Source organism: Pseudogymnoascus destructans, assembly GCF_001641265.1.
Source record: "Pseudogymnoascus destructans isolate 20631-21 unplaced genomic scaffold scaffold_8, whole genome shotgun sequence".
NCBI lineage: Eukaryota > Fungi > Ascomycota > Leotiomycetes > Thelebolales > Thelebolaceae > Pseudogymnoascus > Pseudogymnoascus destructans.
In genome coordinates this window covers 873,130-894,352 of record NW_020167527.1, presented here as the reverse complement: position 1 = coordinate 894,352, position 21,223 = coordinate 873,130, and the positions used below count along the sequence as shown (strand labels likewise).

Here is a 21,223-nt window from a genome sequence, read left to right as displayed (position 1 = left end):
GAAAAATCGCTGCCACCAATAGAGCTGTTTTGCACTATGTGATAGAGCTAGAAGCTCAGCTTCTGTAGTTGAGGTTGATATGGTTTTCTGCTTCGTACAGCGCCAGTCAATTGCTCCTCCAAAGAGTGTGAAGAGATACCCTTCTGTATTCTTTCTTGTAGCTTTGCAATCTGCGTACGAAGCATCACTAGAGCATTGGAAGCGTGGTGTATTGATCTTTGGTCCGTACTGGAGGGCTAGATGTTTTGTCTCCTTTAGATAGAGTCTAAGTCGATCGACTGCTGCCATGTGGTCTGGTCCTGGGTTAACAAGGTATTCAGATAGTTTCTGCACCATACGGGATATATCTGGTCTTGTAACCACTGCAGTGTAGTTGGTAGATCCTACTTTCTGTTGATATAGGTGTATTTGCTGTTTGTCTGCTTGCCCATCGTATGGAGTGAGATTGTCATTGACCATTGGAACCTTAACTATTTTCGACAATGGCGTTACTCCGTACGTAGTCGTTATTTTGTCGATGTATGAGTCCTGGCATAGCCAGAGTGGTCTCTCTGTCCGGTCTCTTATAATTCTTATTCCTAAGAACCATTCAAGTTCTCCTATTTCACAGAATTCATAGGCTTCCATAAGTTTCGTACGGAACTCTGTTGCTTCTGCCTTATGGTAGGGATGGCTTAGAATGCAGAGATCGTCTACATAGAAGAACACAATGATTGTAGATGAGACGAATAGACACTGGGCTTCTGGGACCTGTACAAGGCCTAGCTTCTTCAGTGTGTCTGAAAAGTCACGGAACCATAGGAGTGCTGACCATCAGAGTCCATATAAGGCCCTGTTGAGTTTCCAGCATTGTCCTTGCTCCTCATAACCGTCAGCACATCGTAAGTAGACCTCCTCATCAATGCGGCTGTTTGTAAAGGCATTTATTGCATCTAATTACTCTGATACAAATCGAAGTAGGCTGTAATAGCCATGAGGGCTCGGAAGGTCTTTGAAGCAAGTGTTGCTGCGTACATCTCGTCGTGTATTGAATAACATTGTAGGTCCCCTCTTACTACAAGTCTAGCCTTGTATTTGACAAGGTAGGCATTATCATCGAATTTGTATGTGAATACCCACATTAGTGGAATGACAAAGAACCGTACAGTGCTATCTGGCATCGATTTGAAGGTGTCTTGCTTCCGAAGGTCTGTTATTTCCTTTTCCACCGCAGCTTTAAAACCAAGCCTATGAAGGTGGTTTTGGAGCTGGTTCCAATACTTTGGAGCAGCAGGGAGCTCTGTACGGTGTATCTTGCTTCTCTGGAACTCTGTACCAACAATAAATGCTTGGTGTTGGCTTATCTTTGCTTCTGGTTGAGCAATCATTGTAAGGTAGACATTGTGTCTCCGTACACTGTCATCAGATAACTCTAGAGTCATCTCAGGAGTTCTTAGCTGAGGTTCTTCAGTCTGAGCCTCCTGTTCTTGTATAGCTTCTTCGTCTTTCTGAGAAGCTGTATGTGTTGGTTCTGTATCATACAGAGTCTGCGTCTGTTCGATAGGTTGTTGTGGATGTTGTTCTTCATTATATTCCTCTCCTTCCTTTTCCAAGAGGTCTGGTAGTTCAATAACCTGAACTGTTTGTTGGAGTTGGTGTTCTACAACTGTAGCTTCGTACGATGGATCATACACCTTTGTCTCGTCAAAAGAGACATCTCTTGTTACTATTACTCTCTTTAGTTTTGGAATCCATATCCTAAATATGTTTGTAGAGTTATAGCCTATTAGGTAGCCGACTTGGGCACTCCTTTCTATTCTCTCAAACTTTGGTTGGTTTAAGAGTAGTGCGTACACTCTGCAGCCATAGGCTCAGATATGAGAGAGTAGCGGCTTTGTAAGCTGTGGCGTTTGAAGCTGTGTAGGTAGGGATGAAGTAGAAGTCCGTACGGAGTCTCATCGTTGATTGTAGCTGAAGGCGATCGGTTTATAAGGTAGCCTGCTGTCTTGAACATTTCAGGAGATATTCCTTGCGGTAGGTTTCCTGATTCCTTTAAAGCTCTTGCTCGGGTGATTATCGTATGGCCTGATCATTCAATTGCGCCGTTTGGTTCAGCTGCGTACGGAGGAGTAGCCTGGATTTTGTAGCCTTCTTTGCTACCCAGCAGTCCCATTCTCTTCCAAGGGACCTTTCACCATCTAGGAAGAAGACCTTGACCGAAGCTCCACCGCCTCCGTACATAGTTCACAAAGTCCTTAATCGTCTGTAGGACTGTTCCTTGTGTCTTATCTTTAATGGTATAGACGTGGTTCATGCAGCCGAAGTTACACTGTAGATGTAGGACCTGTTTGCTGCCATCGTATGCTTCTGGCATTTGGATAAGGTCAAGGTGCACCTTCTCATAAGGGATCTTTGACCGTGGTGTAGATCTTCGAGAGATCCGTTTTGTTGCATGGGTAAGCCAGCAGACCTCACAGTTTGTGTCGTACGAGTCCATGTCTGTGACAATAACCCCTTGTGTCTTCTCTTGGAGCTTCCTTATTGCGAAGCTATTAGCCTTATCGACGCAATCCCAAAGTGTGTCTTCTGATTCCTCGGAAGACCTTCAGCAAATGTACAATCGGCGACATGCCACGCATTGCTGATGGGATGGCTCAGATGAAAATTGCCTCAATTCTGCCTAAAGCATTGGCTGAAGTGTAACTGACGCTGAATGGAGAGGTGCTGACTTGTCCATACGTGGGTGGCTCGAAAGCTTCAGCGCCTAACCCAACCGACACTTTGGGCAACAACCTCAACATCAAACCCCTGCCCAACCGGCACGCAAGGTCGAGGTCACCCCGTACAAGGTCGAAGATGAGACATGCTGGACCTTTGAACTCGACGGACAAAAGATCAACCCTTGGGCGGATGACTGGGTAAACGAGGTGACTCAAAATAAAGTGCCCATAATGTACTATAAAAAGCATAACGTCTACTTTTACAAAGTAAGTAATAACCCCATACTTAGATGCACTCTCACTAAATCTTTTAGGGCCCCAAAAAATAACCAGTCTTGCATTTGAAATCAGCCCCGTCTCGAAGCCATGTTTTCTTCAAGTCGAATATTAGTCGATTAACCATGGATGTTTTGGTAGATTGATCTGGTCGCCAGAGGCATCTCTTGATGCCCATGCCAACACTCGAGATGTGGCTTCTCTGGAAGGATAAGATTCGATCGGCGGGAACTTGTTCATTGTTTCATTTGTGCTTTTTGTATTCGGCGTCTCTTGTGCTTGTGTTTTGTCAATCACATACATATAAAAACATCGCTTCTCATCTCCCAGAATCCAAACCCAACTGTGATACTCTCGGGCACGCCAGAGATCCAAGTACTGATGTAGCTCCGGTTCAATCTCGTTAATTGATGTACTTCCGAAAGGCTGCCAACCGTACAGCAACTCCTCCGCATTCGCAAGGTAACGATGGTTGAAACGAAGGCGGGTAAGATCACTATTAGATAGCATCCTCGTGCCGTTCTCTTCATAGCAGCCCAGTCCAACTTCATCTAAAAATGACTGCCTACAGCCAAGCCATGCAGCTGCAACAGAATCAGGTTGCGACGCGTGAGTAAATTCCGGTTGTTCTTCCAAAGTTGTAAGATAGGATTCAACCATGCCAACCCAGTCTAAAGATCCTAGCCAAAGAACGCCGATCCAGAACGGCGCCTGCCGAGGACGATATTGTATAAACATTTTGATAAGTAATTCCGTGTTTCCACATTCAAGCACGGGCCTAATCACATCATGGATTGAGGATAGCCAAGCTGCAATCAATGCCTGGTTCCCAGAAAACACTCCAAAGACTCGATCCTATCAACCTAGGGCTGATACTAATGGTCATGAGTTGAGATATCCGCCCCGAATATTGAAGGAATGGGTCGTGAGCATGCATTGGATGATTGCGCTGCAAAAGTATTGGAACAGGCAGGGTAGGCGTTAACTTCCTAAAATTGTAGAAAGGAAGCATAACTGTAGCAGAAACTGCAGCGTCGAGTTTGTCGTCAAGTCCAAACAACGCGCAAAGCTCGGAAATAAGGCCTGCCGCCATTTCCAAAGACAGTGATGTGGCCCATTCTGGAGGAGAATATGTCGGACTAGTAAGCATGTTGAAAGGGTTTACTCCGCCATAGACTAATGCCCACAGTGGACTAGGCTTGATCATCCAACGCGAATTGGGTGCGAGAAGGATACATAGCCAACACACAAGGTCCCGAGTTGCGTGACGTAAGTCAAGTTGAATTCTGTCATTCTCTGAGCAGCCTGCATGATGTGTTGAAGGTGCCTGAGAAGTAAACTTGACTTCCCGCTCCTGCATCTCGAGGAGTTTTGCACAGAAATAATAAGAGAGGCATTGTATAAGTATAGTGATGCCGTTGGAAGGAGAGGCAGGTGACGCATCGGAATTGGAATTTCATTCTTCTATGAGCCGGTACCTTGTCGGCTCTGGAATAGAGAGGTTGAATTTTTTCTCGTAGCCACGTGCATGATTCACGTTCCATCCATCAACTTCAGGAGGTGAGGTCGGCTGCGTCGAATCAGAGCCATCCAGGGTTGCTGGAGTGGTTTGGTTGGCAACATCATCCATTCCGTGGGTCATAGAGCTCTGCATATCATCTGGCTCGGGGTGTATAAACTCCCATATGGGGTAGCCCCTAATTGTCTCTAAGCCACAGAGCTGAGAAGGTAGGAGCGGAACACCCTGTGTCAACCCCAAAACACCTGGGCTTCTGGGTATGCTGAGAGTTTGTTGCCGTTTTGCAAGACCAAGGCACTCTCGCCATTGGGATTCACCTCTCCAAAAGGTCCTCTCAATATCCTCAGCGCTTGGAATCAGTGGATCATCCTGACATCTGTGTAGTAAATCATCAGCAGTTTGATCTTCAAAGAAGCCACTGCTGATACTGCTGTTCGGTGGGGTGCTTGTGCCTCCGTTGCTTTCGTTCTTATAAGATGAGGAATGGTTATTGGAAGGAATAAACGCTTCAAATCTGTTCTCTCGAGTCTCTATCCAGTAGGCAACGCGATCAAGACCAATGTTAGAGGTGGTTGGCATCTCAAGTCATTTATGACGGAATTCGCCTAGATAGTTAAAAGCTTCAAATGATGTCTTGCTTGACGAATGTACTCTCCATTGGTCGCAACATTAAGTAAATAAATGTGTAATGCCGAGAGAGTGATTTTATGGCAGGTGACCTTTATAGGACCGCTCATCTCATCATGTGATATAACGTCACGTGTGCCCAACTCATCTCTGTTGTAATAGTCACATGATCTCACATGATCTCCGTACAGATTATCGGTAAAGCCAAGTATAGGTTACATAGTCAGGAATACATACATTTATTACTCAACAGTTATGAGCCCGGAGCACATCGAGGTCCCATTTTAAACGTCTTCGAATAACGTACAGACCTGAAACCCCTCCTATGAGTCAATCACCATCATAATGGCGACCCTACAGAAGGTGGGGGTGGTCCTCACCAACCCAAAAGACTGGGATGAGTGGCTAGAGACAATTAAGACAGCTTCAATGAAGACAGGAGTGTGGGGTTATATTAATCCAGCATTAGCTGACCCCCCTATCCTCGTACCACCTGTTAGGCCAGTTCCTAACTTCATACGGACTGTAGCTCAGGCCGGTAGTGGTGTGGTCCCTCAGACTACTCCACGGGTGTCAACAAGAGCAACATCAAGTCAGACAGCCCAACCATCAATCGAAGCCTCTCAACCAATCATACCAATTACGTATGGATCTCTCACAGACGACCAGAAGGAAGAGCTTCGAAACCTACAAGCGGACTTCCAATATGATCGAAAAATATGGGAGAAACAGGAGGAAGCAATTCAGGGGCTATGGTCTAAGATCCAAGAAACTATTAGACGGGACTTCCTACCATACACATACAATTGTGATACTCCATATGAAATGCTAGTAAGGCTTAAGGAGCGGTTTGCACCAACTACACGAGCTAGGCTTGAGGAATGGAGGAGTGAGTGGGCAAAAGCATCCAAAATACAAAGAGGAGTAGACCTTGAAGAGTGGCTCCTAAAATGGGAGACCCTCTACACACAAGGCCGTACGCTCCGAGCACCAGAGGTTATCGACCCTCACGATGCGATATATTACTTCCTCAAAGCAATAGGACCCTGCGAATTTTGAGGCCCATGGACATTCAAACTCAACAAAGGGACAAAGGAATATAAGTTTGAGGAGGTCGTACGGACCTATCGAATCAACCAGAGACAGGCAAGATATGACCAGAAGTCTCAGGGGGAACATGGAGTTTTCGCAAGACAAGAAGGCAATAATGAGATATCTGCTACCCTTCAGAACCGTACCAACAACCTACAACAAGGACAATAGGGTTGGAATAACGGGAAGAAGAACAAGGATCCCTGAACAGATTGCCCTTGTGGCTCTATCCATAAGTGGAGGGACTTCTTATATGTCATGAAGTCGAAGCGTACGAAGTCATGGAAGCCAAACCGAGACATTGAAGCTAAAGTTGACGCCTACATAAGTGAAAAGCCAGGCTTTCAATACTGCATTCAAAGGGCAATAGACCAGGACAAGGCGAACGGAGGACAACCCCGTATGAACCAGGATCTACCTGTTTCCTTTGCAACAGCCTTCCAAGTCACTCAAGGTCTTACCCTCTCAACCTATGAGCTTGCAAGGAGCACAATCCTTGATTCTGGAGCTACAATTCATGTCTGTAACGACCGTACGAGGTTCTACAACCTAAAGGAATGTGAGGACGGAAACTACCTCTTAGCTGGAGACCAGAAAGTAAGGATTGAAGGGTTCGGGTCCGTGGACATCAAAGTCCAGGTTGGAAAGGACACAAAGTCCGTACGAACCATAACACTCCAAGAAACAGCCCTCGTTTCCTCATTCCACACCTCTGTTGCATCCTTAAACGATTCATCCAAAAGGGAGTCCATTGGAATACAGCTACAGAAGGACTCACGTACGAAGGAAAGCCGTTCTGCAACACTCCAGTTATCCATGGACAATGGGTCCTTAAATATATTAAGAATAACAATACAAAAGTCCTTCAAAAACACAGCCCTATCAACGACTAGGGCTGTGTTTGGTGGACCTCGCCGTCGCCCAGGACCCCATATTCCAGCCCTATCCCTGCCTCCTACCCCTCTGCGAATCCCGAGTTCTACACCCCAATCAAGAGGCCCAAATGAGAGCGCTATTGTCCGTGAATCCAAGCAATTGCTGCAAGTTCTGGCATTACGAATGAGGCCAATTCTGATATAGAAATTGGCCTAGTTCGGATGAGAAAATCATATACTCAGGAGCAAAAACTATGTGCAATTCAATACGCCACAACAATTATTGTGATTCGAAATGGAAAGGCTCAAATTATCAGTCGATACGAGGCGTCAGAAAAGCTTGGAATTACTCCAATAATGCTTAAGAAATGGATTGAAAGTAAGGAGACAATTGCTAGTCAAAATAAGGCTTCTAGGAGGGCAAAATTTAAAGTACAACTTGGCCAGGAACCTGAAATGGAAAAACACCTCGTTAAGTTATTTACATCTGCTTGTGCATCAGGATGAATGATAGGAGGGAGATGGTTCGAACGTCAAGCTAAGGCAATATAAAGAGATCTATACCCTCATCGAGTAATTCAACTTGATGGGAAGTTTCAATAACTTGGTTTCAAGTTCTCAAACGCATGGTTCCAAGGATTTCGACGCTGATTTGGCATTGCTAATTGAAGCAAGACAAAGCAGGCTCAGAAGGTACCTGATGCTTTTTGTGAGAAGGTTATCTCCTGGTTACAGTTCAATCGACGTCAGACTATTATTTGTGAAGATTTATTCACAGGGTTGCCAAAAGGGAAAGATGTTCCCCTTGTTGGTAGATTTAAACTCTCAGAGATATCTAACATGGATCAAACGCCAATTGCCTTTGAGTTTTTGTCAGGAAAGACATATGAATTTAAAGGTGCTAGGACTGTCTGGGTTAAGGAGGCAAGGAGTGGCTGGGATAAACGTCAAGCAACACTCCAAGTCTGTGTATTCGCTGATGGAATTGATCATTGTCACCCCCTATTAATATTCCACAGTGCAGAAGGTAAAGGGGACTCACGTCGAATCGCAAATCAAGGAAATACTCTCGTGGAGTCGATGTACTCTTCAACCCTACAGCCTGGGCAACAGAGCAGACAATGCTTTGGTGGATTTAACACTCATATTGCCTTGCCTCACTATACAGAACCCGTGATATTGAGCCGAAACTGCTAGCAATTGATGCTTTTCGTGCACATATGACAGCACCAGTTACAAGTGCTTTTCAGAAGCAAAAGACAACGATTTCAATAATTCCAGGAGGTTGTACTGGCTTTGTTCAAGTGCTTGATGTAGCGCTTAATCAACCTCTAAAGAGACTGATAAAAGAGGAAGCAGATGAGCATTATGATACAAATATCAAAGCATGGGAAGAGAACAAGTATTCAGTTGGGGATCGACGAGTTCTATTAACAGAATGGGTATCAAAAGCATGGAAAAAGCTTCATATACAATATAAAGAGACTATTGTCAGTACATTCAGGCAGCTTGGAATGTCCTTAAACCCTGATGGAAGTGAGGATTTGGAGCTAAAGATCAAGGCTCTTGATGGTATTCAAATTGGAGATTGGGAACGTCATGATAATTTCACAGAAAGAAGAGAATGAACAAGGGGCACAAGAAGCAGCAATTGAAGTTGCAGAGGCACTGATACAAGGTGATATTCATAAGAAGATCAGGCAGGAAGAAGACGAGGTGGAGATAAGTATCACTCGAGCATCTCTATGATCAGCAACACAGCCTTTCAAAAACCTCTATTTCCTTGAGAATGAGGCTAAGGAGTTCAACAGTGATGTAGTGGATGCTGGGGACAGCGATGATGAGGTATCTGAGCATTGGGACACTGATGAAGATGAGACAGATCATATGATATTATAGCTATAAGATAGTATCTTGTAGTGCAATATACTCTACTGCATGAAAATCGTACAAAAAAACCATATCTTATAACTCAATAGTATCTTATATTCAATTGATATCTTAATTTCCAATTAATGCGGTATATATGGCACCAAACCTTTAAAAAGGCACAGACAATTCAAAAGGATTCTGAAGAGCCACTACGCATATGATCTTTGCTACTTGCAAATCCATTTGACACTTTTCAACAAGTTATTAATAAGGAAAATCTACCCTATGCACGATCAATTGTCGAACGAGGCAAAGAATCACTCAAGTGTTGAAATTCCACAACCTATTGTACGGAAAACCATCTGCCTCAAGCCCTACTTGGATAATATCATTCCTTCGGTTCGATGGAAATTCTGCAAATGGGCACTATCCAAACTTGAAGCTGGATCAATTTTTATTTTCTCAGACGAATCATATATCAATTTCAGAGGGAATCCACATAAGAAATGACGGATAACAGTTCAACGGGGTCAAACAGCAGAGAGCATGGCAATTCAACAGAAGAAATCTTTATTTCAAGTTATGTTTTGGGGAGCAATGAGTTCAGAAACCTCTATCTTACGCCCTTCTCGTTCATGGATTCCTGAAGTATAGAAGAGAAACAGATACATGTGCAGAAACTACGAGAGATAAATGCATATTGGAAATCAAAAGCAGAGAATGAACTTGTTAGAGCAACAACAGTTGGAACTCTTGAGTACGGATATATGGAAATTATAAATGCAGATATTCAGAATGGCAAAAGCAAATGGAAAAAGGCACGAGTTGCTTTACAAGAGTTTGGAGATATAGAGACATGGAGTAGAGGACGGCAATCAGAAGGGCAAGAAGTTTCAAAGGGCGGGATTGATTGGTTTCTATATCGAGAGATGGTTCTTATTCCTCTTCTCTTCCCCTACTTTCGAAAAGTAAAGGCTTTACATCCTACAAAACAAGTATGGTTTGTGGATGATAACCTCATAATGCTGTCAAGTGCCGGATTCAGGTCGCCGAGCTCATGCTAGCTCTCTGCAAATGCCGTGAGGTTCCCCCACGATACCATCTTCATGTCGGCATTCCTCCACCAAGTATCTTTAAGGAAGAGTCCCCTGAGCTCGGACCCCTCGATCCCTTTTTCCCCCTTGATTGCAGAGAGAAGCAGTGCATATTCTGCATCAGGGACGAATCGAAGAACTACGAACAGAGGATGGGCAAATTTTGCCGCCCAGTGACGATGATGAATCACGTTGAAAACATTCACCTTAAAGGACGAGATCTGAAGGCTAAGATAGATTGTTGTCACCCAACGTGCAAGTCCAAAGGGCTTGTTCTCGAAAAGTTGGAGTATTTCAAAAGTCACGTAGAGTTGGTTCACAAGATCAGAATTTGAAAATAATGAAAGCTGTGCTTGAGCCGCCGAGGCTAGGCATGGCAGGGTCGTGGTTTAGCCACAGAATTCTATGGCGGTCAAAACATGATATAGAGTTAGAAGTGAAAAGGGGCATGGTGCATTTGTTTTGATCCGTTTCAGACTTGGCATTTGGCTCTCATATGCGAATAGACCTGGATCCCAAGACTTATTTGTCTCACGACATTTTTTAGGTAATTACTAGTGACAGAGACTAAGCATAGATATATTACAGAGTATGAAGTCTGTATTTGACTACAATAGCCATGAAACGGTACTTGTATTCAAGGTTCAGGCCGGTTTTGAAATCAGGCCTCCCAGCAAAACAAAGTGTGGACATAGCAAATCTGCCACGCCACCAAGGTGAAGGTAAAGCTATTGTATAAAAAAACATACAACAGTGGGTATTCGCTGGTGGTCACCCACCCAACTACTAATCCACCGATCTCAAGTTTATGTATGGCAGAGCGGACGGGATGCCCAGTTCTCTTGAGTCTATGGTCGTATGTGATAACTACTTCTTGCGTATTGGGAGATATTTGCTACAGTAAGAACTGTAATCTAATACTTATTCTCAATGGTCACCCTTCTTTCTAGTCCCCGTTCCGTCCTCATAAATGTGACAGGCCGCCTTGTCTTTCTCCCCTTCCACGAAAACACTGATAATCCAAGCTTTGTCCGCCTTTTTATATGAAGACTGCGTCGGGGTCGGTGGAGTTTTGTGTCCATCGCTTCTGTGTAACGGAAGTGGGAAGATTTTGGAGGAGGCTTAATTAGATTGACCTGCCTAAAGACAAATGATTGAAGCCTTTCAAAAGATCAAAAGCGAAGGAGGAAGTCCATGGAACCTCAACAATGGAATCGATTGCGATGAGTCAGTAGCTGCTCAATTTTGCGATGATTAACATGTGATCATACCCGTAGCATTTACCATCCCTGGCATGTGACTGGGCTTGACCCAAATGTGCTACGGAAGGGCAGCACACAGGTTGTAGCACTTCTCTTGCTCTAGAACGCCTCTCGTGCTAGCACAGTTAGGTCAGCATGCGAGCCGTGACAAAACACATGTGCCTACCCAGGAACGGCCCTACCCCATTTAGGCTGTGACAGACGTTGTGCTATCACCATGGCCGTTGTAGAACCTCCGTTGTACTCGTGCGGCCCAAAAGTTTCCACAGGGTCTGTGTGTAATAAGTGGGGCATGTAAGTACTTGGAGAAAATGCATGTACATACTCTACTCGTACTATTGATCTACCCACGAAAGTTGTTCCCCCCATTGACTGCAATACACCGCTCCAACTTGTCCTTAAACGAAGCACATAATTGTGTAGATTTCCCATCCATTTTTTTCCCCCATTCTTCCTCAAGAAATACCCGTGCATGAGCTCTCTCAAGCTTCCCTCCGTTTAATGGTGTATAGCCATCAACCTGATCCTTGAGATAATCAAAGGCATTTTCAATAGGGTGCAAATCGGGAGAGTTTGGAGGCCAAAATTTCACTCTATAGATTCCCTCCTTCTTCATATAATCTGTTACGATTATAGCTTACGGTTGTTACGGTTGTTACGGTTGTTACGGTTGTTACGGTTGTTACGGTTGTTACGGTTGTTACGGTTGTTACGGTTGTTACGGTTGTTACGGTTGTTACGGTTGTTACGGTTGTTACGGTTGTTACGGGTGCAGCCTTAGCCACCAAGGCTACAACCGCTAAGCGGACAACTGTATATTATGAGGAATAGCCTCACCTTTCTTTCTTCTTCTTCTTCTTCTCTCTTTAGATTCAATCTAGCTTATTATTCTCTGGACTGGCTTCTTGACCTCCATGACCATCGTAACAATACTGTAACGTGTTACTTGGAAAGCCTTTGTGTCTAATCCCCTGCCTCCTCTGTCAAGTCAACCTTACGCAAGAAACCTCTGGATTTCTATCATTTAGTCAGTGTTACAGCGTGATGGCACAGAAAATCGGGTCGTCGACTTCAGTAAAGAAGAATATCGTTCTGTGAATGTCTATTAGGTTGATATTGGGTGGTATGTCTGAAGCGGTTGGTCAACTCACTTTTTGGGGCGTTTATTGTGTCCTTTGTGATGAGACAATTTGACCTCCATGGTGAGCACATCACGCTCGCTATTGTCGGGACTGTGTACGACCAGTAGGCAGACATCCTCATAGCAGAGCGCATCGAAGAGTCTAGTGTCCCCTTCCACCCCGCCCATATCAACGTCACTTTCAAGATCATCATCATCGGAGCTGGGATTATCTCTTCGTTTCCTTTTTGCATCAACTAGCTCCGCAGGCAACCTGTGCCAAAGAGAAGGAGTAGTATCAATGCATACTGAACCCGATGTTGCTCTGTAGGGTATACAGATTTGTCATGGGCCCAGTGGCAGTTGAGTAAAAGCAGGAAGTCGTCCAGCCCTAAGACGGGCTTCGATTTCACTGTTCTGTCTAGCCTGAGCGTGTCTATGAACTTCTGATATTAGCAATTTTAGATTAAGTAGTGATGAACAGAAAGCAACATACCTTAAGGACCTCCTTTCTATTATTACTGTCCATGAGACGGCCATTCTCTTTGTTGTATAGCATACCAAACTGTGCTGTGTATTGTGACATCGAACCCCTCTTCTTCACCCGGTCTTCATTGTACATATGCTGGATGAATGATATCGTAGTCCCTCTAGAGCAGTCCCGAATCACAGAACGCCAGTCCCCCAAATGCTGATTATGACAGAACCTAATCGAGAGTTAGTACCGGTAGCCACTCCAACGTCTCGATTTGAGCGTATTGTTCACTTACCTTTTGAATTTGCTTCTAATACCCCCAAGATTGTCTACAGTGGCAGGAGCATATTTATTTTTAATAACAGTCTTTGGGTCATAATGCTTATCTTTGAGGCTTTGGTAGTATCCAGGTGGGCATTTGGTCTTTGGCTTCAGTTGACGACGTTTGACACGATTATCAAGGCATTGTAGTAGTTGCCGATCGATGCGTGCATTCCTTCCTAAAGCCATGATGATGACAAGCTTGTTCTGCCTTGAATGGGTGTGGTTTTAGCCACACCATCATCGTGGGGGGGGTGACAGGTGCAGAGGAGTAGAGTGCTGTGTTTGAAAGACGTGACGGTTTGCATGGGAGAGCTGGGGAATATATATAGACGGCAGGAGCAGAGCTCCAAATGCCAGGTGGGTGGCTGCCATGGTGGGCAGAGTCAGGGAGGGCCCCTTGATGACGGGGGTCATCATCTGTCCAGAGGTATGTATAATCGGAGACAGGACAATGGGTTTGGGTTTTGGAGTTCAGGTACAGTGCCTTCAGCTCGAAGATTATCCGGTGGCCGATCGCAAACGAAAGCAGGGCACGTCATGAAATCTTGGTGTTCGAGGCTGCGTAAAGCAGCAACCAACGCCAGCCGAAAACAGCAGCTCTGACACCACAATCTTGCATAATATTATAAACGTAGTTACAAGCTTAGAAGCAAAAAGTCATCCAAAGACTATATAGCTAGGGAATAGAGAGTAGGTGATAATTATCTAAGGTGTTAATTTGTACAGATAGGCACTCCTACTGTTCATCATTTTCAAGGCTAGAATCACCTCTCTACTTAGTATGAGGACTTAGGATTATTAGACGATTAGGTGATTACATTAAGTGAGAATACGTAGACTTTAAACTTAATTAGGTACAAGTGGATTTAACACTTTAATCAATATACTAACAATCATACAATTAGGACCTATTGCCTTCTTATTCTTAATGGACATAAGAGCCACCTCTTAGCTCAATTCTAACACTACTATATAGAACAGAAGATAATCACTCTCTATATGCTACCATACTCATCACATATACTTTACATTAGCTACTTTGCTCTACTAAAGCTTTCATACAGACATTAGATTAAAACCTATGTATAGCACCAGCTTAATCATATTACAAAGCTTAAGTTTATCTCTACATTTAAAGAAGCATTCAAAGCTACATTTATAGAACAGAACATTAAGAGCAGATTCCAAGCTCTAGGACTAGTTCTGTATGAGCTATAGAGTGTCTGTAGTGGTGGGTGCACTAGATGTGAGAATCTAGCCACCTAAAGAAGTAAGACAACACACTGTCTTAGGAAACAGAGTCAAAGGGTTGTAGATTAGACTACTCCAGCTGCAGGGCACTTTGGCTTTGCAAAAACTTATGAACTTCTAACAAGAAAGTTCTACTGGCCTAGTCTAAGGACTACTCTTCAAGACTATATATCTTCTTGCACTACTTGCAACTTGAACAAACCTACACGGCAAAAGCCCTATGGCCTCTTGCAGCCTCTACCTATACCAGAACGCCCATGGGACTCCATATCCATTGACTTTATAGTCAAGTTGCCTCCTTCTATCCCAAAAGGGGGTGCTACCCCTTATGACTCTATCCTTGTGGTGGTAGAAAGGCTCACAAAAATGGCACACTTTGAGCCTTGCAATGAGACTATCACAGCTTCTGAACTTGCGTGGCTATTCCTCAAGGTGGTCTTTAAATATCATGGAATTCCTGGACACTGGATCTCAGATAGGGGAGCAGTTTTCACTTCAAACTTTTTTAAGGAGTTCTCTAAACTCTTAAACATGGAACAACGCTTTTCTACAGCTTATCACCCTCAAACAGATGGCCAGACAGAGAGAGTCAACTCTGTACTTGAACAATATCTAAGAATTTATACAAACTATGCTCAAGACAACTGGGCAGATCTTCTCCATCTTGCAGAATTTGCTTACAACAACACGGTCTCTAACACCACAAAAGAGACACCTTTCTATGCAAACTATGGTTATCACCCTAGGTTTGAAGTGGCAGAACTTAATTGTCCTGAAAATCTCAAAAACCCTTCTGCTACTGAAAGAATCATCTACCTTAAGGGCCTCCAGGACTATCTCAAGGTCCAAATACAGCGTGCACAAGACGAGCAGGCTCAGGCCTTTAACAGGGGGGTTGTTGCACCACAATTCAAAGTTGGTGATCAAGTCTTTTTGTCTAGAAGACATATCACAACTACTAGACCATCAGACAAACTTGATACTAAAAGACTTGGACCCTTTAAGATCACAAGCACTATTGGCAAGAATGCTTTCGAGCTTGCATTACCACCTACTTGGACTATCCATAATGTCTTCCATGCATCTCTCTTGTCTAAGGCACAAGAAAGTTCCTTAAGACCACTTCAGTCTCCTCCACCTCCTGTTCTGATTTTGGATCAACCAAAATATGAAGTAGAGTCTATCCTTGACAAAAAGACACTTAGAGGTCAGGGCTACTTCCTCGTTAAGTGGAAAGGCTATCCTACAAGTGACAACACTTGGGAACCTAAGAGAAATCTAAAAAATGCATCCAAGCTGATTCTAGAATTTCTTTCTAAGAAAGCCACCTGGATAAAGGGCAAGCACACAGCTAACAAACGTCCTTAAGAGGGGTATCATGTTATACTGACATTCGTTGCACTCAGTTTGCTATGAAACTCAAGAGCAAACTTGGAAATCTCCTCCTCAAACCTATCATACTGACATTCGTTGCACTCAGTTTGCTATCAAACTCAAGAGCAAACTTAGAAATCTCCTCCTCATACCTACAAGTCAACATACATATCTTGGCTACGGCATATCATTTGGACACTCATTGAACAAGTTATTAAGAAAATCTCCTCCTTAAGGGGGTGGGCCAATACTACCACATGGCATATCTCTACCAACTAGAGGCCTAGGAACATGAACGATAGCTCTAGAAGCTTCTACAACCCTCTATGATTCATTACACGTCATCGCTCCTTAGTTACTGGGCCGATATTACCACATAGCATATCTCTACAACCCTCTATGATTCATTACATGACATCACTCATACTACCACATAACATATCTCTACCAACTAGAGGCCTAGGAGCATGAACGATAGCTCTAAAAGCTCCTACGAACCTTTATGATTCATTACATGTCATCGCTCTTTAGTTACCCACAAGATTGGTTAAGTTATGACATAATTTGTCTGTGACATAATTTGTCTATGACATAATTTGTCTATAGGGGTACTCTGACCTTGGACCTCCTTTTACTTCCTATAGGCTACGAACCTAAGAGATGGTTCTATGGGATTCTCTTACGTCGACTACAGTTACCAAGCCTGGTAAGTCATGGAAAGTCTTGGAAAATGAGAGAACTACATTCCTTTAGCATAAATAGGATTGCCCTTTCCTTAAGAAAGGGCAAGCAGACAATACAGTAAATCGACTATCACATACTTCCACGTCTTTTGCAAGCTTCCAAGCATTGATCTTGTTACTCCTTGTTACTCCTTGTTTCTGAAAAGTCAGTGAGGTGCTAACCTCTGACTTATCCCTGAGTTCCCAGACTCAACATTTGTTGCAACTTGTCTGAACCACTTCACTACATCACACACCTGATTGCTGCATTGTGGAATAGTCTAAGCTACAACCCTTTGGCTCTGTTTTCTAAGACAGTGTGTTGTCTTAGTAAATTCATCCCTTCCTTGGGTGGCTAGATTCTCACATCTGGTGCACCCACCATTACATTTGGCCTAACAAATGCACTAGCATCCATGTAGAGGCTCATGAATGAAGCTCTCCATGAATACTTGGATGTGTTTGTTATCGTCTACCTAGACAATATCTTAGTCTACTCAGGAGACCCAACGGAACACATTGGTCATGTTCGGAAGGTATTACAGAAGTTAAAGGAGCATCGGTTACTCCTCAAGCCAGAAAAATGCAAATTCCACAAGGATCAAGTAGAATCCTTAGGCTACATTGTCGGAATGCATGGCATCAAAATGGACCAAGCAAAGGTCATGGCACTGTTGAAATGGCCAACACCAACTATGGTTAAAGAAGTACAAGCCTTCTTAGGCTTCGCCAACTTCTACCGGAGGTTTATTATATGATATTCCAAGGTAGCTCAACCACTTACAGATTTACAAGGAAAGATCTTACGTTCGAATGGACAAGCAAGGCAGAGGCTGCTTTTTAGGAACTTAAGACGAAGTTCACAGAAGCACCTATCCTAGTCACATTTGACCCTGCAATGAGGATTGTCCTTGAAATGGACTCCCCTGACTTCGCGATTAGAGCCTGTCTAAGTCAAAGCCAGACAAAGACAAGAAGCTTAAGCCAGTTGCATATTACTCTAGAAAACTGTTACCTGCAGAGCTTAACTATGACATCCACAACAAGGAGCTGATAGCTATTGTCGTTGCTTTTGAGCAATGGCTAGTATATCTTGAAGGATCGACCTACCTGGTACAGGTATGGACAGATCATAAGAACCTTATATACTTCACCACAACCAAGGTGTTAAACCGCAGATAAGTACGATGGGCAGAGACACTCGTAGCCTACAACTTCACGATTACATATTGCAAGGACTCTGAGAACGAAAGAGCTGATGCTCTTAGCAGAAGGACCGACTACATCGGCCCTAAAGAGGAAAGACCTAGAGCCATATTGAAGAAGACAGACGCAAGAATGCAATACAACGAGTTGCTAGCCACGATTGCCACTGTGGAAAACTCGGAGTTATAAGAGAGACTTAAGAAAGCTTATGTAACAGACGAATGTGCAAAGCGAGTCTTGATAAAAACTGAAGGCGATGTAATGGTAGGTGCACTATATGTGAAAATCTAGCCACCTAAGGAAGTAAGACAACACACTGTCTTAGGAAACAGAGCCAAAGGGTTGTAGCTTAGACTATTCCACAATGCAGCAATCAAGTGTATGATGTAGTGAAGTGGTTTAGACAAGTTGTGGCAAATGTTGAGTCTGAGAACTCAGGGGTAAGTCAGAGGTTAGCACCTCACTGACTTTTCAGAAACAAGGAATAACAAGATCAATGCTTGGAAGCTTGGAAAAGATGTAGAAGTATGTGATAGTCAATTTTCTGTATTGCCTGCTTGCCCTTTCTTAAGGAAAGGGCAATCCTCTTTGTGCTAAAGGAGTGTAGTTCTCTCATTTTCCATGACTTTCCATGACTAACTAGGCTTGGTAACTGTATTAGAAATCAAGTGCGACCCACAACTAGCTTTCTAATCATGTAGCGAATGTAAGAGAAACCCATAGAACCATCCCTTGGGTTCCTAGCCTATAGGAAGTGAAAGGAGATCTAAGGTCAGAGTACCCCTATAGACAAATTATGTCATAACTTAACCAATCTTGTGGGTAACTAAAGAGCCATGACGTGTAATAAATCATAGAGGATTGTAGAAGTTTCTAGAGCTATCGCTCATGTTTCTAGGCCTCTAGTTGTTAGATATATGCCATGTAGTAGTATTGGCCCACCCCCTTAAGGAGGGGACTTTCTTAATAACTTGTTTAATGAGTGTCCAAATGATATGCCATGATGTATGTAACATAAACAGATGTAGTAGAAGAGTTTGCAGCAATTGTTGAGTAGTATTGCTCTTGTTGTTAGTGTGATAAGCCAAGATATGTATGGTGACTTATAGGTTTGAGGAGGAGATTTCCAAGTTTGCTCTTGAGTTTGATAGCAAACTGAGTGCAATAAATGTCAGTATGACTATGTCAACCACCAACAACACAATTGGGTTTAGATATTACCCATCGAACATTTCGCATATAACAGCGCGATGACCGAACCAACGAAAGTCTCACCGTTCTTTGCCAATTACGGCTATCAGCCAGAGGCATATAGACAACCACGACTAGATAAATCAAAAGCAGAACAAGCTATGATCGCTGTGGAACAACTTAAATCGTTCCATGAACAACTCGCGACAGACATCCAATTCTTAAATGAACGATCTGCTGCATATGCAAACAAGAAGCATAGTATAGAACCTGCCTTCAAGGAGGGGGATAAAGTATATCTACTCAAGAAACACAACAAAACGAAATGACCAAGTACAAAGTTGGACTCCAAGAAATTGGGACCATTCAAAATATTGAACAAAGTCAGCTTAGTTAATTACAGACTGCAACCACCCAAGAAGTCTAGACTACACCTGGTATTTCATGTCTCACTATTAGAACCATCAAGAGAAAACACCCCGATTGCAACTAATACAGAACTCCAACCAGAAAATGAGATCATTGAATATGAAATCGAAGCGATCCTAGACACGAGGTTAGTAGGACGCAAAGAAGAGTTTTTGATAAAATGGAAAGGTTATGAACCTATGGACAATTCATGGGAAACGGTAGGAAACCTTGGCTGTCCAGAGTTGCTGGAGGTGTTTCACCATCGGCACCCTAACGTTCAAAGAAGCCAGGAGACAGGGCTGCAAAAAAGTCCTGGTCAAGGGCGACGCCCTTGGAGACAGTAGTAGAAGTGTTGGACAAGAGATCCCCTTTGGCCTCTGCCTCCCTACGTTCCTTCTCCTCTGCTTCATCTAGCTCATCCATCGTTTTTAGACCATGACGAAGCATGTCCTTAGCACAGGAACGAAACAAGCGCTGTTGTTAACGAAGTTGAAGGATCTTGGCCATCGCTGCCCCCTCCTCTGCTTGCAAATGACGCTCCTCTCGTTCTATCTTGTCCTAGTCGCTAATGGAAGGACCACAAGCATTACACTGCGCATTGACGCAAATACATTCACGACAGTGTTTCGAATCGTCAGAAACAACACACTTTAAGTGTTTCTTTTCGCAATGGAGAAAGAAAGGTCCACTTGGTAAACTACATCACATTGTAGTTTATATCCAACGCAGCCCACAACATATCGCCAGCTTTAAGTTGATGAGCAATAACCTATGTTTGTTGAGAGATAATTCAACATGTTGGAATAGCTAGTATTCAATGCTACAACGGGCGCTACAGGTACAACATGCTATAGAACTGTTCTGCGTAAAATTCAAGGAGAATAAGAACGACCTCCGTAAGTAGATATTTATGTCTCTTAAATTTAATTATTTACTAATATTTAAGTAGTTTCACAAGGGGACTGGCAGGACCTTCGAAATATGGCCTGTATTCTCAAGAACTTTGCAGATGCAACACTTGCTACAGAAGGTTATGCCTCAAGTATTGATTTAACATTCGAATCGATGGACTTCTTACTTCACGTGTTTGAAACTGCGAAGAATGATTATGCAATGGACCCGTTCCTTGGTCCTTGTTGTAATGCTGGGTGGAAGAAGTTGGATAAATACTACAGTATGACAGACAGGACTTCAGCATATACAGCGGCGTTAGTATTGCCCACAATGGAAGTGGACTTACAAATCAGAATGGAAGGCTGATTGGGTTGCTGAAGCACGTGTCTAGTGCAGAGATCACAGAAGTTGAAGGTGAAGATACTGAGAAGCCGCTTTCGAATGAGTTTTTTACATGGCATACACAAAAGCGGGGTATTGACGTTATTCAAGATGAATATACTCAGTATTTACAAGCCCTACTTGTTAAAACTGATGATACGAGAGCATGGTGGGCTGAGCCTACTCAACGGGCTACATTTCCAAACTTAAGTGTAATGGCATTAGATTTGTTATCAATACCCTCAATGTCTGCAGCGCCTGAAAGGCTGTTTTCTGGTGCGAAAATCACGATTTCCGACCGTAGGAACAGGCTAGGTATTATGGCAATTCAAGCTGTTGAGTGCTTGAAGTCTTGGTTTAAGAAGAATAAGAGTACAGCTTTGGCGTTTGTAGATGATGAGCTGTCAACACTCCCGGATACATTGTTGCAAAAGGCAGCGATGACTATGATATCTAGCTAGTTCAATATGTTCTGAAATTCACAGGGTTATAGAGTATACAGTTTTTACAGCTTCAACTTTTAACATTACATGAAATACTTAAGTATTGCCCGTATTA

At 43.3% G+C, this 21,223-nt stretch overlaps 4 protein-coding genes across 4 annotated transcripts; 1 reads left to right on the top strand and 3 right to left on the bottom strand.

The window, feature by feature from the left end:
• Positions 1–3,086: 3,086 nt before the first annotated feature.
• Positions 3,087–3,713, bottom strand: VC83_03946 (uncharacterized protein; the record flags this gene model as incomplete). Its single annotated transcript, XM_024467584.1, has 1 exon — positions 3,087–3,713. The coding sequence occupies one exon, from the start codon at positions 3,711–3,713 to the stop codon at positions 3,087–3,089; it is 627 nt and encodes a 208-aa protein (XP_024324942.1).
• A 718-nt stretch (positions 3,714–4,431) lies between these two features.
• VC83_03945 (uncharacterized protein) lies at positions 4,432–5,073 on the bottom strand (the record flags this gene model as incomplete). Its single annotated transcript, XM_024467583.1, has 1 exon — positions 4,432–5,073. One exon carries the CDS (start codon positions 5,071–5,073, stop codon positions 4,432–4,434), a length of 642 nt encoding a protein of 213 aa, XP_024324939.1.
• Positions 5,074–6,471: 1,398 nt separating this feature from the next.
• VC83_03944 (uncharacterized protein) lies at positions 6,472–7,293 on the top strand (the record flags this gene model as incomplete). Its single annotated transcript, XM_024467582.1, has 1 exon — positions 6,472–7,293. One exon carries the CDS (start codon positions 6,472–6,474, stop codon positions 7,291–7,293), a length of 822 nt encoding a protein of 273 aa, XP_024324940.1.
• A 5,057-nt stretch (positions 7,294–12,350) lies between these two features.
• On the bottom strand, positions 12,351–13,421 carry VC83_03943 (uncharacterized protein; the record flags this gene model as incomplete). Its single annotated transcript, XM_024467581.1, has 5 exons — positions 12,351–12,408; positions 12,468–12,659; positions 12,746–12,879; positions 12,933–13,143; positions 13,207–13,421. 5 exons carry the CDS (start codon positions 13,419–13,421, stop codon positions 12,351–12,353), a joined length of 810 nt encoding a protein of 269 aa, XP_024324937.1.
• Between the last annotated feature and the right edge of the window lie 7,802 nt (positions 13,422–21,223).